The sequence below is a fragment of the Stegostoma tigrinum genome, chromosome 40, assembly GCF_030684315.1.
Source record: "Stegostoma tigrinum isolate sSteTig4 chromosome 40, sSteTig4.hap1, whole genome shotgun sequence".
Taxonomy (NCBI): Eukaryota; Metazoa; Chordata; class Chondrichthyes; order Orectolobiformes; family Stegostomatidae; genus Stegostoma; species Stegostoma tigrinum.
This window is the reverse complement of record NC_081393.1, coordinates 13772688-13788856: the sequence shown is the minus strand read 5'-3', so window position 1 is coordinate 13788856 and position 16169 is coordinate 13772688. Positions and strand designations below refer to the sequence as shown.

General features: G+C 41.8%; 1 protein-coding gene across 3 annotated transcripts in view; it reads right to left on the bottom strand.

Annotated features, from left to right (window-relative positions):
• LOC125448044 (tetraspanin-15-like) overlaps nucleotides 1-16169 on the bottom strand; it is a 153331-nt gene that overhangs the window by 114017 nt on the left and 23145 nt on the right. For all 3 annotated transcript variants that reach the window (XM_048522984.2, XM_048522985.1, XM_048522987.2), the window contains exon 2: nucleotides 12718-12903. In XM_048522984.2, coding sequence (XP_048378941.1) covers nucleotides 12718-12903 — 186 coding nt within the window. The remainder of the gene's footprint in view (nucleotides 1-12717; nucleotides 12904-16169) is intronic.

Below are 16169 nucleotides of genomic sequence, written 5' to 3'. Positions count from 1 at the left end.
GCACTAACTACATGCAGCTCTGTAAATGTTACTCACTCATTTCTGTTCATAGTTCTTTCACTGCCCACTGCTGAGACAGATCCAATACCTAATTACAGCAAACATATCGTGAAAATCCTATTAAAAGAGGAACAGGTTTCCCTGCTGTGTGCAATTCTCATTGAGAGCTTGTATCTCCCTGGGATAAGATTATGACTTAGCCAATTGTGTGTGATCGTGAGCTGGCAGAACATTAACTCTGTGCTTTGTTCTGTTTGATTTATATACTTAGGTACTCTTGGCAGAGGACTCCAGATTGTTAAAATCTTGCAGTTGTCACACACTCAGAATGAACCTGGTAACTCACAGAGTGCCAATATGTTGCTTCTGCAGCCTCGTGAGACAACAAAAAAATTCAAGAGATATGTTGGCCTTCACTTCAAAGGGTCTTGAATTCAAAAGGGATAGAAAGCAATGCTTCAGCAAAGTAGAGCTTTGGAAACAATGTCTGAATCTTGACGCGTTTTTTGACTAAGTTCAGTTTTGTTTACTTTCAAGGAGGGCTTCTCTCTGTGAGGCTGAGCAAGGCCTTGCACTGTATCTTACCAAACATGTACCTTGACCCACCTGCCCTGCCACAACGGTGCCCCTCTCATCCAGTTTTCAACTCCATTCTACCACACACTGCACCCGGAAAACCTGCCAGTGTTGGGATATCACGGAAGGACCGGTATCCTTGGCAGTGGGATTTTGGATCAGATCTGAGATGTTTTTGTGTTGCTGTTTAACTCAGGGTGCCTTGGTGGATATGGTCTCCTTTCTGAGTACATAAATATGGGCTTGTTGTCCTGTCCCATTGAGATGCTGCACACTTGCTCAGACAGACAAAGCTGCTCAAAACTACTATATTCCGATACAAATATAAACATATTTCAACAGTCCCTCTATTTCTTGAAAACTCAACATCCTGTTTATTTAGCTTGTTAAATTCACAGTGCTGAAGGCATTCAGAGCAATTTCTCAAAACCACTTGCTCCATTTTTCAATGAACCAACAATTCGCGGCAGCGTAAAAATGTGAATAAAATCCCTGGAAGTACATTAATCCAGTCCTGAGAACAGCAAAAAAAGCATAACTTTTGCTCTACAGTGTGGAAGTTGATACTTAATTGCTCCATGTTTGATTCAACCATTACCTGATTCAGCAAGTTAATGTCCTTTGATGGCTCAATAAGTTTCTCCCACAATAGCTGACTCATAAAGACCATGATATTCGCTCATCTGGCTGAGCTGGAGGTCTTTTTAGCCTTAGCACCCATTGTATTAGGGAACAGGAGGAAGGGGTTCAAATATTTGTCTCATTAATCTATACACCAACATCCAGCAAGACCCTCAAAGAAAAAGCAGGACAGTTCTACTGTGCAGTGCCCAACACTTCTCCCAAAACCTTCAGCTCAAACAGCTTACCTGGTCAGTTGCACAATTCTGTCTGTAGGAGTTGGCCGGGTATAATTTGACTGCCCGTGAATCCCTACATTGCAAAAGTGATTACGTTTCAGAGTATTTCGCTGGCTGGCATGAGGTTGTGAACATCACTTGATAAATGTACACTCCTTTTCTCAGACATAAAAGTAAAATATTATAGATGGTGGAGATCTGAAATAAAAACAGAAACTGGTAGAAATCTTAGCGGGTCTGGCAGCATCCAGAATGAGAGAAACAGACTTAATGCTTCAAGTCCATTATGACTCAAAAGGGATTTGACATGTAAACTCTGTTTCTCTCTCCATAGAGGATGTCAGAGCTGTTGAGTTTATCCTGCAGATTCTGTTTTTATTCCCTTTCTCCAACTTCAGTCTGGTTGTCACCTACAGCAGACAAGGTGAGACAATGACTTCCACTATTAATTTTATTTGGTGAAAAGACAGCTAAGGGTCTACAGTATTTGCTTTGCTCCATAAGTCTTAAAGTAATTGTGTTGTTCAAATAAAGCTCTCACATTATCAGCCACTTTGATACTTAAAACAGCAGAATCAATAGTTCAAACCCTCATTTCACCACTAAAACCTGAGGCAGTTCCAAAAAAAAGCAAGATCTGCTTTAAAAAAAACTGTTGTACAAAATGTTGATGCCTGGTTACTCAGCTTCGTATCAGTGGGCTATTTTGAAAGACATTGCTGTGAGCTTAATTGGGTTATTAAAAGAAAGTAAGTGTGGACTTGTTGAAAAAATAGTGCTTGGTGAGCTTAATTGAGGTTTTGGATGATGTATTGAAGAGGATTGGTGAGTGTCATGAAATTGATTTTGTCAATGTGGACTTTCAAATATTATTCATGCTACAGAATAGCTTGCCAGAAAACGTGAAGCCCATGAGATTACAAAAAAAACAAAAATATGATGGATACTAAATTTCACAAAGTAACAGAAAGCAGAGAGTAGTGGTGGACAGTCCTTTTTCAGATTGGATTAAATGTACAATCATGTCCCAGAGAGACAGATATTGGGACAATGGCTCTTTCAAAGAAAGGTTAAAACACTGGAATTACAAACATATAGACTTATGGGTGTGTAATCCATCCTGTTTCATGTTTGATACCAGACCATGTGTTTGGGTGCAAGACAGATTGGTTAGAGACAGGACAAAGTCAAGGACTGTCTCCTTGTGGCTCATAACTCCATGTCCCCTCTCTGGCTCTGTCCCCCTCCTCTGCTCTATGTCCATGGCTGGGTAACCCCTACACTTCAACGCACAGTGAGAAACATCTATTGTAGTGCTTAAGGAAAGGGACCCTTCTCTCTCTTTGGTGCAGTGTTTCATAGTGCTGTCCACACTGACTAATCTATCATGGCAGGCATCTCCAGCATCTATTTTAGTTTTAAATGGTTGTAAATGACTCTTTGCCTGGGGACACGAACTCTATCAAGCAGCGTGAATATTTGCTCTGAAGCGAGGAATGACCTGTCCATATAGAAACACCAAGGGCTATTGAATGACTTGTTCAATTTACCACAGAAATACCCAAATTCGAAACATTAACTTATTTATTAGTTTTGTCCGCAGCACTTAGCCAGATGACTCCATTGATTTGTCACGTGGTCAGAAATGATCAGTTGTTCATTCTGAGGAACTGAAATGGTGATTTTGGATGTTACGTCCTGAACACTGATGTAATGGCCCCAACTTTGGTGAAGTTCTGGAGATAGTTCGCAGCACTGAGATAGACATTTAAAAAAAATACAAACCTGCTCCAGAAATTTGATGCAGCTGAATCACTAGCTGCCCCTTCAATGTTGCGCACTTGTCTGTAGTTTGTTGCAATTCCTATGCCGTTGGAGCCAAATCCAAGTGTTATGTTGAAACTTTATTCACTTCAATAACATAACAACCATCAACTGCTTAGTAGTGAAAGGACACAGAGCATCTTGCATGTACAGGGTGCCCTCACAATCTTGCAATGAATCTTGAGGCATCATCTCTTTTGGAAAGTATAAAAGATGTTAGACAATCTCATTGCAGCAAGGTCCCACGGACAGCAATCTGGTAATGACCATATATTTTTGTTTCACATTGACATTTGTTGAATGATAGCCAGTCTGTCAGGAAAATTCTTATCAGCTTCTTCCACATTGCATCTTCGGATCTTCTACAGTGCCCTGAGAGAGGAGTTCAGTTTCAATTCAAATAGTCATCAAGAGCAATGTGAAATGGGTTGCCAACTGATTGTGGAACAGGTCAAAATAATCCCCAGAATGTCAACGTTTGAACCCTAGGTTCAGGGTGAAAGGCCAGAGCTCAGATCACTGTCATCCGTTAGTGTCTCACTGGACATTGGTGCCTCAGATACTAAGTCTCTCATTCATTACCAGTTAAGGGTCAAAAATCTACCGCTGAAAGATCTTGAGTTCCATCTGGACATCTTCAGATGAATGGTTAACTTTTTTTAAATTATTCATTTAAAGTATATGGGCACTACTGGTTGTGTCAGCATTTATTGTCCACCTTTAATTGTTCCTGGGAAAGCCTTCTTGATTTGCTTTCATCCATTTGCTAATCGGAGATCCACGATGCCGTTCGTGAGGGGTTTCCAGGATTTTGACTCACTGGCACTGATAGAACAATGATATATTTCTAAGTCAGGGTGGTGAGTAACTTGGAGGGAAACCTGCAGATGGTCTAATATCGCGGCCCTTGTCCTTCTTAATGCAGTGGTCATGAGTTTAGGAGGTCAGACACGGCAAGAACTGCCGATGCTGGAGTCAGAGAATACACAGTGTGGAGCTGGAGAAACTTAGCAGGTCAGGCAGATTCAGAGGAGCAGGAAAGTTGATGTTTCGTGTGGGGGGCCTTCTTCAAAAAGTCCCAACCCAAAACATCAACTTTCCTTCTCCCCTGATGCTGCCTGGCCTGATAAGTTTGGAAGGTGTTTTCAAAAAAGCCTTGGTGAATTTCTGCAGTCAATCTTGTTGATGGTACACTATGAGTGTCAGTGGTGGAGGGAGTGATGGTTTCTGGATGTGCTGCCAATCAAGAAGGCTTCCTTTCTAGTTTTGAGTTGTTGGAGTTAAACTTATCCAGGCAAGTGGAGAAAATAGCTTTTCAGTATTGCTTCCAAACTATCGTCTCAAATTAATCAAACTTTAACACAAAAAGTTAGGCAAATCACATCAAGTGGCACTCGATTTAGTACAAGCAAGATGCTCAGACTGAACAAGAACATTTAACATGCAGAAGCATTTCATTTGCACTTAAATTCATTAAAAGCCATACAAAAGAACCTGCTGATAATTCTATACAACAAGTGACACTTGGACTAAATACCCCATTTATTTCCATGACAACCACTTTAATTGAAATTATTTTAGCACTGATCACAAAGGCTGCGCTAATGCTGTGGTTTTATCTCAAATTTTTGTTCTTTTCTACCTGTTGACCCAAACTCTGATGTTGCTATTGTTCCAAGATAGAGTGACAATGACCCAAGTTACCAATGCTCGATTGGAATTAGTGGCGAAGTATTTGAGACCCAATTGCTGATGATTATCCTGCTCTCATTTGCAGGATTAATTCAAAGTTGTGTGTGAAATAGCAGAAAGTACACAACGTGTCTCCACACTGCCATTAAGTAAGGTCTTTCTGGTTTGATTGATAGGAGAATTATCCAACCTTCCCTATTCTGACTGGGAATTGTGAATTCGCTATTACAGCCCAGTAAATGCTCACACTTCTCTATTTTCGTAAATATTCAAAGAATTTATTGTTTGCTTTTTCACACCTTAACAGACAGTAGCCCAGCTTCTGACAGCAAGAATATGCCAAGTTCAATTCCCAGTCTACACTGAGATTGAATTAGAGAACATACACTTTTATTGCAAATGCAGAACGTTCCAAATCATTGAAAAACCGAAAGAACAGTGGATGCTGTAAATCAGGAACAAAAACAAAGTTGCTGGAAAAGCTCGGCAGGTCTGGCAGCACCTGTGAACAATAAAAACAGAGTTAACACTTCGGGTCCGTGACCCTTCCTCAGATAAAACTCTGTTTTTCCCATCACAGATGCTACCAGATCTGCTGAGCTTCTCCAGCAACTTTGTTTTTGTTCCAATTCATTTTATGGCCAATAATAATCCATCCTTTATATGGAAATCAGCTCTAAGGAATTAACCACATTTTCCCAAAACATCTAGGAACAGAACACTTGAGCTGACATTGACATTGTCAGTTAATCTGGGTTGGTGCAGCTGTATAGCACTACCATTATCCTCAAAGTCCCTTGGCCAGAGGGGACAGCCCGACTTCAGACTCTTGCCCACACCACTGTATTGGGATAGAACCTGGAAGACCATGTGTTGCAGGCGATAGGAATATCCTATTTTGAAGAAGAATTGCTGAGCCTGAAACATTAACTCTGATTTCTCTCCATAGATGCTGCCATACTTGCTGAGATTTTCCAGCAATTTCTGTTTTAATTTGTAACAGGAATATCCTTCAAAGTTATCTTGCTTCTCATAAAAAGAGCAGAGTGAGCTTTTAAAGGTGAAAAATGACACTGATAATGTTAAGGAAGAGCAAAAAGTGAAGATAAAATCCATGGAAGGCAGAACAAGTTACAAAGGTCATCAATGTTTGGGATGGATTTGCTAATGGCTACGTCTACACGCTTTACCAGGAAAGTCTCCAAGTGTTTCGGGCAGCAATGCATGTGGACAATTGGACCTCACAAAGTATCAAACCTCACTCTGACATCTTGGGATCAATGCGATAAAGCAATTACACTTCTCTCGATAAATGGAGCACAGTGTCCTAATCAATATCTATTCCAGGAAGGATAATTACAAATAGCAGCAGAAAGACTTGCTTTTCTAGAATAACTTCCATGATCTTAGGGCATCACAAATCCCTTCAAACTCGACAAAATACTTTGAACTGTAGCTACTGCCATAATGCAGAAAATACAGCAGCAATTGTATGCATGGTAAGAGCCCACTAGTGAGAATTTGATCATATTAGGTTATTTACAATGAGATTGAATGAGAAAGAAGCATTAGTCAAGACACTAGGGAATATTCACATTCAGAAAAGTGCCATGTGATCTTTTACTTATTACAATATGTTCAAAGATAAGGCTTAGGATGAGAGAGAGGAAGAACAAGAAACAGCGCTGTGCCATTGCCCTCTGTTTCAGAGAAACGTGACTTTCAGGGCTTCACCAACAGCAAAATATTTCTTTCATTACTCATATTGATGGTTCATGCAGTGTTACTCTTTTGGGGTGTGTCCCTTCACTGTCATTTTTTTCTGGTCAAGGAACACGTAGGAATTCAATACTGGGAGTTTTTAGATATCAGTACAATTTCTGGACAATTTTAAAGAAATACTGAAGTGAAGGGAAAACAACACATGCACTGTATGAGCAGTGAGGTTGACTGGTTGACAAGTTGATTTTGATTGGTAGAGGTGTTGAAATGAATAAATACATCAGTTAGTGGTGACTGACAGTTAACTGTCAAGATTTAAATTTTAAAAGAGGTGGGTTGACTCTGATTGGTCAAGGTATTGCCTGAAAAAATTATTCAGGGATTGGCTCTCATGCATCATGTTGAGTTGAAACAGATGCAGTGTGTACGTTTTCTTTTATCTACAAACAACAAGGCTCTGTGTATCAATTTGTGTAGCTTCCGGTACATGTAATTGCACCACACTGTGTGTCAGCATGGTGATTGTCAGCATAAGTCTTTGTATACTTAGGATTATTCAGATTAGTGAGTAAATGTCGTTCAAACTTGCAACCAGATCTAATATTGAACACTGTGTTGCGCGTTTCACAAATGCAGGCTGGTTGGGTCTGGTCACTACCTTGCTTGTGATAAAGTAGATATAGTATTTGATATGGTCCATCAGACTTTCGGAGGTATGGTCTGGATACCTAGTATCACACCAGCTATGAAATTCTTTGGAACCATGGAACAGGGCAGCTTCAAATCTAGTTCTAAAATTCTTGACAATAAAATGTGAGGCTGGATGAACACAGCAGGCCCAGCAGCATCTCAGGAGCACAAAAGCTGACGTTTCGGGCCTAGACCCTTCATCAGAGAGGGGGATGGGGTGAGGGTTCTGGAATAAATAGGGAGAGAGGGGGAGGCGGACCGAAGATGGAGAGAAAAGAAGATAGGTGGAGAGAGTATAGGTGGGGGGGTAGGGAGGGGATAGGTCAGTCCAGGGAAGATGGACAGGTCAAGGAGGTGGGATGAGGACAGTAGGTAGGAGATGGAGGTGCGGCTTGGGGTGGGAGGAAGGCATGGGTGAGAGGAAGAACAGGTTAGGGAGGCAGAGACAGGTTGGACTGGTTTTGGGATGCAGTGGGTGGAGGGGAAGAGCTGGGCTGGTTGTGTGGTGCAGTGGGGGGAGGGGACGAACTGGGCTGGTTTTGGGATGCGGTGGGGGAAGGGGAGATTTTGAAGCTGGTGAAGTCCACATTGATGCCATTGGGCTGCAGGGTTCCCAAGCGGAATATGAGTTGCTGTTCCTGCAACCTTCCGGTGGCATCATTGTGGCACTGCAGGAGGCCCATGATGGACACGTCATCTAAAGAATGGGAAAATTCTTGTCTGTGTTTTCAAAAGCTTTCCTGAACTTGCCCCTTCCCTACCTTTGGAAACTTCACCAGACCAACAACCCTCCATTATCTCTACACTCCTCAAATTCAGGGCACTTTTGAGTCTGATTTGAATCACTTCTGCGGTGGTGACTGTATCTTCAACAGTTCAGGCCCTATGTTTCACGGATCCAGCTCTCTAATTTCTCCCTTAGGATGTTCTTAAAATCAGTCTCTTTGACCCAAGCATTTATCTGAATTCTTAACTCTATATAAAGCTGAATGGCAAATTTTGTTTGTACGTGCTTCTGTGGAATGCCTTGGGCTATTTTACAGCATTTAAGGTGCCACATAAAAGCAATTTTGCAGAGAAAGCAAAAATAGTGCTCTTCTGGAACAGCAGCATTGAGAAAGCTAGTCTGAATGGCTACTTTCTATTAGTTCACAAAGTCTCCAGGCCTTTTTCAATCTGTGTGAATTTTCAAGGGGCAGTTTCTTTTGATGAAAGACAAAATAACATGGATGCAGGAAATCTGAAACAGACAAAAAGAACGCTGGAGAAACTCACCATGTCCTACAGCACCTATGGTGAAAGAAACGCAGCCAACATTTTGAGTCTGGTGTGACTCTTCTTCAGAACTGAAAGGTCTTGGAAAATAAGTTCTCCTTTCTACTTTTGGCAGATGCAAAGGAGGAGCAACAGAGTAGGCGGTACAGAGATTTAGAAGACAAAAGGGTTGCTCATAGTGGAGAAAGACAAAAAAGATGTATTGTGGGTATAAATTAAGCTGTGAATAGGTGAGAATTGGCCCTTTTTAATAAGTGCAACAGGAAAACAAAGCAAGTGTGACATGGCTGTGGGGCAAGCAGGGGAAGAAAGAACGTAAGAAACATGGAGAACAGACATAAGGCAGTCAATTTCGGAAGTTGTTGAATACAATGTTGAGACTTTGAGGCTGCGGCAACGTTCCAATAAACTTGTTGGATTGTTATCTGGTGTCATGTGATTTCTGACCAATGAGGCACTCACAAACTCAAGGCACAACTCCTCACTTCCCACTGAGTCAGTTTACAGCCTCGATGCTTCACTTGATAGAGGCAGCTTTGAAATTCCCTCTTATTGAGTTGGATCAAAGCCAGGTTGGCAATACAAGTAATCTCAGCTGCCCTGAGTTAAATCAGGATCAGACTCCTGCTCCCAACACTTGTGTGAGGCCAAAAGTGACATTACATTCTCATTCCCAAATATTCTATTGACAATGAGGATTTTGGAGCAACAATGAAAGATCATTTGTAATGAAAGGTGTTGCTCATATTTGTAGTCTGAGCTTCCTTCCAAAAAAAGGCGCAAACATTTGAAGGATGGTCTGAAAGTTCATGAATTATTATGTGATACTGAGACCATCCTTTAGCGCAATTTGTAGCAAAGAATAGCCACATTTGGCCATAATCCATTTCCGTGACTGGAATATCACAGTCAGGAAGATCAACTCTTCTAGAACATCACAAAGAATTTAGACTGTTCAATGCATCAAAAATAATTAAACAACGACCAGCAGGAAATTAGAATAACTGTTTCTGAAAGGTTTTTTAATGCACAAAAGCCGACAGGGTCTTCACCTGCATTTATTTTAATAAAATGGATAGTCTGCTTCAATTTACCTATCCCCGCCAACCAACCTCAAGGGCAGAGAAGCTGGCCTTGTGCCAACATGTAGATGGAAATGCAGAAAGTATTATCTGCCAGGCTAATGTTGGAGTGTAAAGGGCACACTGTAGGTGGGACGTGAGTCTTGTTCCATCCTGTGAGCGTACAATGAAGAGACAAGGGCTGTAATTAACCTTGGCAGACTCATCTGCTGAGTGCAATACAAACACATAAACATGCCCTTGAATTTCTGTGGTACAAAGGTAAAATAAAATTCTGTAAGGAACTATTTAAAAAGAATAAATGGCAGGCAATATGTCAATAGGATTGACAAGCTACTGTCATGCTGCTACCAATGCGACCCTTCCAGTATGCTGGGGATAGTTAACCCACACTAGGATAACCCCACTCAGTCATCACTTCTGCATTAACTCTCTCAGTTAGTGTGCTTTGCAACCCCTTTTAAATCCAGAAGCTGGCCAAACATGATCCCTTTTAAACTACTGCCCAGAAATACTTGTGAAGTGAGTTTTCATTTCATTTTAGATCCACACAGTCATACAGCATGGAATCAGACCCTTCAGCCCGACCAGTCCATGCTCACCATAAACCCAACCTAAACTAATCCCACCTGCAAGCACTTGGGCCAAATCCCTCCAAGCATTTTTGTTCATTTACTTATCCAAATGTCTTTTCAATGTTATAGCTGTACACACATCTGTCCTGTGGAAGTTCATTTCACGTAGGAACCACTCTCCGTGTGAAAAAATTGCACCTCATGTCTTTTTTAAATCTTAATCCTCTCACCATAAAAATAGTCTTGAAATCCCACACCTGAGGGAAATGATACCTGCCATTCATCTAATCTATACCCTTCATGATTTTATAAATCTCTTTAAGGTCAGTGAAAAGAAGTCCCATCCTATCCAGCTTCTCCATATATCCCAATCCCTCTATCCTGGCAACATTCTGGTACATCTCTTCTGAAATCTCTCTCCAGCTTAATAAATTCCGATTAAAGGACAAACAGAATTGGACAGAGCACTCCAGAAGACACCTCACTGACATCCTGTAGAACCTCAACATAACACATCCCAACTCCCACGCTCAAAGGTCCGAGCAACGAAGATTATTGTTTGATTATTTAGAAAGTGACCTGACATAATACTGTACTGCACCTTTCACAATACCATTGGATGTTTACAGACTCCTTCCAAGCCCATTTTAAATTTCTCCAGTAGTTTGAAACATGTTTTGCATTGAAATGCTTCACCTCTTCAGCCTGGAATTTTGAAGGTGTGACACCAAGAAGGGAAATTCCTCCTGTAGTCAGGGTTAAGATATTGAGCTGTTTCTCATCTTTTTCTCCTAGCTCCTAACCACTGCCTTTGAAACGTCCTTTCACCACTTGCATGTCTGCTCCCTTCTCCTAATCACTCCCTTGTAACTCCTCCCTGGTCAATCACATCAATCCTGGACTGGAGTCTTCCTTTCAGCAGACTAAGTTAGGATCCTGGACAAGAACATTCTCGCTTGGGGGCAGGTCAGGCTTCGTGTAGTGATCATGAGCAGCTCGGCTCACTAAGCATGCAGGTACTGATAAACTCATGGCTAGGTGGGCAGACGCTGCCTCACAGGGTCAAAGATCAGGGCCCCATCTATCAGTGCCATTTTCCAAAGCCTGGAAGAAAGAGGTTGCTGCCAGAAATGTCTCAGACCAGCCTTTGGTTGGCCTCTGACATTGCACCATGGTTCAGCACTACCTCACTGCAGGGTCTCCTGCAGGCCATCAGGGAAAGGCATGAGGTGCTGTTTCCTAGAGAGGGCAGTAGGAGGTCTGGATGGAGGTGGCAGTACAGGTCAGTGGCACTGAGACCTACTGAGCACCCTGGCTCTAGTGCCCCAGCTAATACAATGGACTCAGTAAACACTAGCATCCAAGGGATGGAAAACCAAAATGCATGATAAACAGCACTTATTTTCTGTGAGATAGTAGGAACTGCAGATGCTGGAGAATCTGAGATAACAAGGTGTAGAGCTGGATGAACACAGCAGGCCAAGCAGCATCAGAGGAGGAGGAAAGTTGACGTTTCGGGCCAAGACCCTTTATTCTGAAGAAGGGCTGGGCCCAAAATGTCAGCTTTCCTGTTCCTCTGATGCTGTTTGGCCTGCTATGTTCATCCAGCTCTGCACCTTGTTATCACTGATTTTCTCTCAGGGCTTTGTCTGGAAGGAAGCTTTGGACATTACTCATTATTTCCAGACTTCGTGACTTTTTCTCCTCACTTCACTCCCAGTCACACTACATCCCTGGGCCAAGCTTCTTGCCATGGTTCGACAGCCTGCATGCACTATGTCCCTCCGGGCTCCTCGCAAACCATCGAAGCAATGATGTGGCCATGACAAACACAACATCAACAGGCAAAAGCAGCAGATACTCACCAGAATGAACAATGGGGATGATAAGGCTTGCTTTCCACCATGTATCACAATCAGGTTTCTGAAAGCCTGTGTTTGTCACTCACTGATAATGCTTTTGGGATGGAGAACTTAATTCTGTGCAAGACTTTTTTTTCATGAGCATGCATATGCATGCAAAAATGCTGATTACTATCAGTGAAGACAAGCCAGGTTTCAAATGCAGAGAACACAAATGAAAACATTTCATCCCACTGTTGGAGTAATGAATTTGCCCACCACCACAATGGAGTACTCCCAATCATCTTTCTTCCCAATATTCCATCCCTTGTCATCCCTCACTCTCTGCCTCCTCCAGGTCACAGTCTAGCTTCTCCACCCTCCTGAACACATCCTGGTTCAATTCTGCCATTTCACCCTGTCCTGCAGGAACCACCTGGGAGTCAATGGCAGAAATGCAAAGGTTATGGGCTTTCTAGCGAGCTTGCTGGACACAGCTAGCAAATGTTGGTACCTTCTTCCCTTTACCTGCCAGACTCATGTCCTCAAAAAACATTTCAATTTCAAACAAGCAGCTCACCACTCGAAGCAGCAGTTGGTTATCTCGCAGAGCTCCAATCATGCCAACAAAGGAGACGGTGAACATGCCCAGACCAAGCAGTAACAGGATGATGGCTGGAGCAATAAAGAAGCCATCCATTGTCTTGTTCCGTTGTCTTTCCACTTCTGCATAAATGCCGATACACAAGATGAGTAGTCCCAGCAACTGTAAAAACATCAAACATCATGGCAATGGTTACTGAGGGGAAATTAAAATTAATTCATCCTGGATTCACTGGAATTTGCCAGCAGAGAAATGGAAATGCAGGAAATGTTTCTCTTGGTGACCTGTCAGGATTGCACCTCATCATATTCTGGGCCTTTCACTGCTGGCAGCGCAAAAACTGCTGAAAGGACAAGGGAATCTCTGCAGCTTTCAGCACACTGACAAACCCCTTATATTCAACATCATAGCCACTCCATACAATTCTCAGGTAGAATCAGCTGGACGGTGGCATTAAGTCAAAAACCAGGCAACTCGAGACTCGGTTACCTGTCTAGCCTTCATGAAAGTACGTACATGAGGACAGGCAGGCAGAAAATAGAAGTGTCAAAACAACAACAGCAATTCTGGGCATCTAGACGTTGTTGCAAAACCACCACAAATGTCTTTTGCTATTTTTGTTGCCAAATTAAGTTACTTGCCCTGATTATAAATTAAAATTATCCAGGAAATGCCTAGAACTGAGGAATGGTAGGACCTGCAGCCCTACTTTAGATTAAGATATGTGTGCTAGTTCTAATAACTCACCCAAAAAGTGGCACTTCTTAATCCCCAAGAGTTCCCTCAGCACCCTCACCGATGTGATCAAGTGTAAAGCTGAAGCCTCCAGTTACCTGTTCTATAGCAACAATTTCTCCTGAGCTATTTTGTCAAAACTGTTCATGATTTTGAGTGCTTCTGTTAAAATCCTCTTCACCTTCTCTGTTCAGGGGTCGAAACTTTTGCCTTAGAATGTAAGAATGTCACCATTTACACCAACAGCACAGATGTTTCCTCATTGCCCTGAAATGTTAATTCTGTTTTCCTTTGTCCCTAGATGGTGAGAGATCTATTGCATGTTTTATGGCATTCTCTGTTTCTTTATGTCTGATTTTCGGTCCTCAGCCTTATCTTCAGGGTACATGTGATACAGAAGGCCTCAAATGAATAGAATTTTTTCAACCAACACTTAAAATCCCTGCTTGAGGAAGGCAGAAATAAAGGAAATGAGATTTTTTTTGTTTTTTTTGCATTCAATTCAAGAAAAGTGATTTATAAACACACAATTACAAGGCTGTGAGGAGGCACTAACATCTAACCTGCTCAGAAACATTTTTCCCTTAACATTGAGCAACATAAAAATCAAGGAAGGCATTCAGTCAGCAGGTGGGCAATAATGCAGCAAGTTTCACAGTCTATTACATAGAACTCCACAGAAACTTCAACACAGAAACAGGTCATTCTGGCTGACTGGACCAAACTGTATTTATGCTACACACGTGTCCTCTTGCTTCACTTCATCTGGAAATGATAGAATCTCTACAGTGTGGAAGCAGGCCATTTGCCCCAGTGAGTCCAAACCATCCCTCTGAAGACCATCCCACCCAGACCCACCACCCCTACCAATCCCCCTAACCTTGCTTTTGTTCTTATGGCTAATCCAGTCATCTGTAGACGCTATGGGCAATTTAGCATGACCAATCCACCTAAACTGTGCATCTTTGGACTGTGAGAGAAAACCCACACAGACCTGGGGAGAATGTGCAAACTTCCTACAGTCAGCTGCCCAAGGCTGGAAGCAAACCCAGGTCCCTGGCATTGCAAGGTAGCAGCGGTAAAAACTGAACCACTGTGCCACCCCTCACGTAAACAGCATGATCTTCTTTTCCTTTTGCCCTCATTGGTTTAACCAGATTACTGTTAAATCCATCTCTGCCATGCCTTCAACTACTCCACATGGTAGCAAATTGCACATTCTAACCTCACTCTGGGTATGGATATTTCTCTTGAATTCCCTACTGATCTTGTCCCCATGTGGAATCATCTTCTCTGTTTTACCTAAATTTATTAGCCTTTCACAGGCCATCTCTAAACTCTTGCTTCTCTACAGGTGAAACAAAACCTCTTTTCCTGATGGCTATAACCTCTTGTTTCTGATATCATCCTTCAAATCTGATTTGTGCCTTTTAAAAGATCTCTACGTCCTTCTGGTAATATATATCGTAGTTAATAACAACGATGTATACCCAAGCACACTGAGATCAGCTCCTGAGAATTCATGCTAATTATTCCGACTATCCCCTGATTCTACCCTGAACTGAGCTCCACAAAATTCAGAACACCAGACTGGACCAGTGCCTCAACTCTTTAAATTTGACTGTTTGTTGAAGCTTCTGAATAAAAGGGCAGTTCAGTAATACAAAATGCTGCAACTCCATCACACTGATGAAACTGGTGATAACATTTTTACAGGCAAACACCACGTGACTGGTTCTGCATTTCCAAACTCAAAGGATTTATTTTCAAGCTGAACACCTCGGTTGGTGTCGAGGGGATTGTGTGAAGTGTTTGGCTACCCTTTGTCTTTAAAAGACAGTCAGTTCAAATGGAGCATGAAAACAGTGTTGCTCCTGACTATTGTTTTCCTGACTGGAAGCTTAAGCAAGCATAAATCTGTAGTGGTGATGGAAGTGTCAGAAGTGAAGTCAGCGAGGATTAAGTGGTTACTGAATGTTGGTTTACAGCACTAATGCTTGGGGCTGCTTCGAAAATCTCTACCCTCATTACCTAAAAAATTAAAATTGTGAAAGACATAAAAATATTTGGATATTTGAGAAAGAATTTCCCGTAAAACATATGACATAATTCAACTCACCACACCATCTCCAGACAGGTCAGTTGAGGACAATCATTCACCATTACAAACTATCTCTTGTAAATGCTTCACAATATATAAATTGTCTTAGATGATGCTTCACTTTTCCCTTAACAAGAGCCATTAAAGATTTTTGGCATCAGATTCATTTTGTTCAAATTTTACTTGGCAATCCTCATGCTCATTTAGAGTCATTTGTGTGGAATGAAGAAATGGGCCTGATTAGTTCTGAACTCATCTCTAAACTTCCAGATCTCAAAACTGAGATATAAAAGCTATTCTGTTACAAGAAAATCAGACCTAACAAATGACAATCCACAGGGAGGTTTTTCTGTACAACTCTCAGTTACACTGCTTTCAAGCTGGGTAATTGTAGACCACACTGTGACCTATCTCTGTTTTGCTCTATGTGTCTCCAATTATTCCTATCATATTTTCTGTTGTAATTGAATTTTTCTCATTTTCTCCCATCTGCTGAAGGTGTGACGTCTTGCTGAGCACTGGTTTTATTCATTCCTGACAGTCCCAATACCTCACCTGGAGTGAACTTTGATACCAAGAGTTTTTCTTTCAA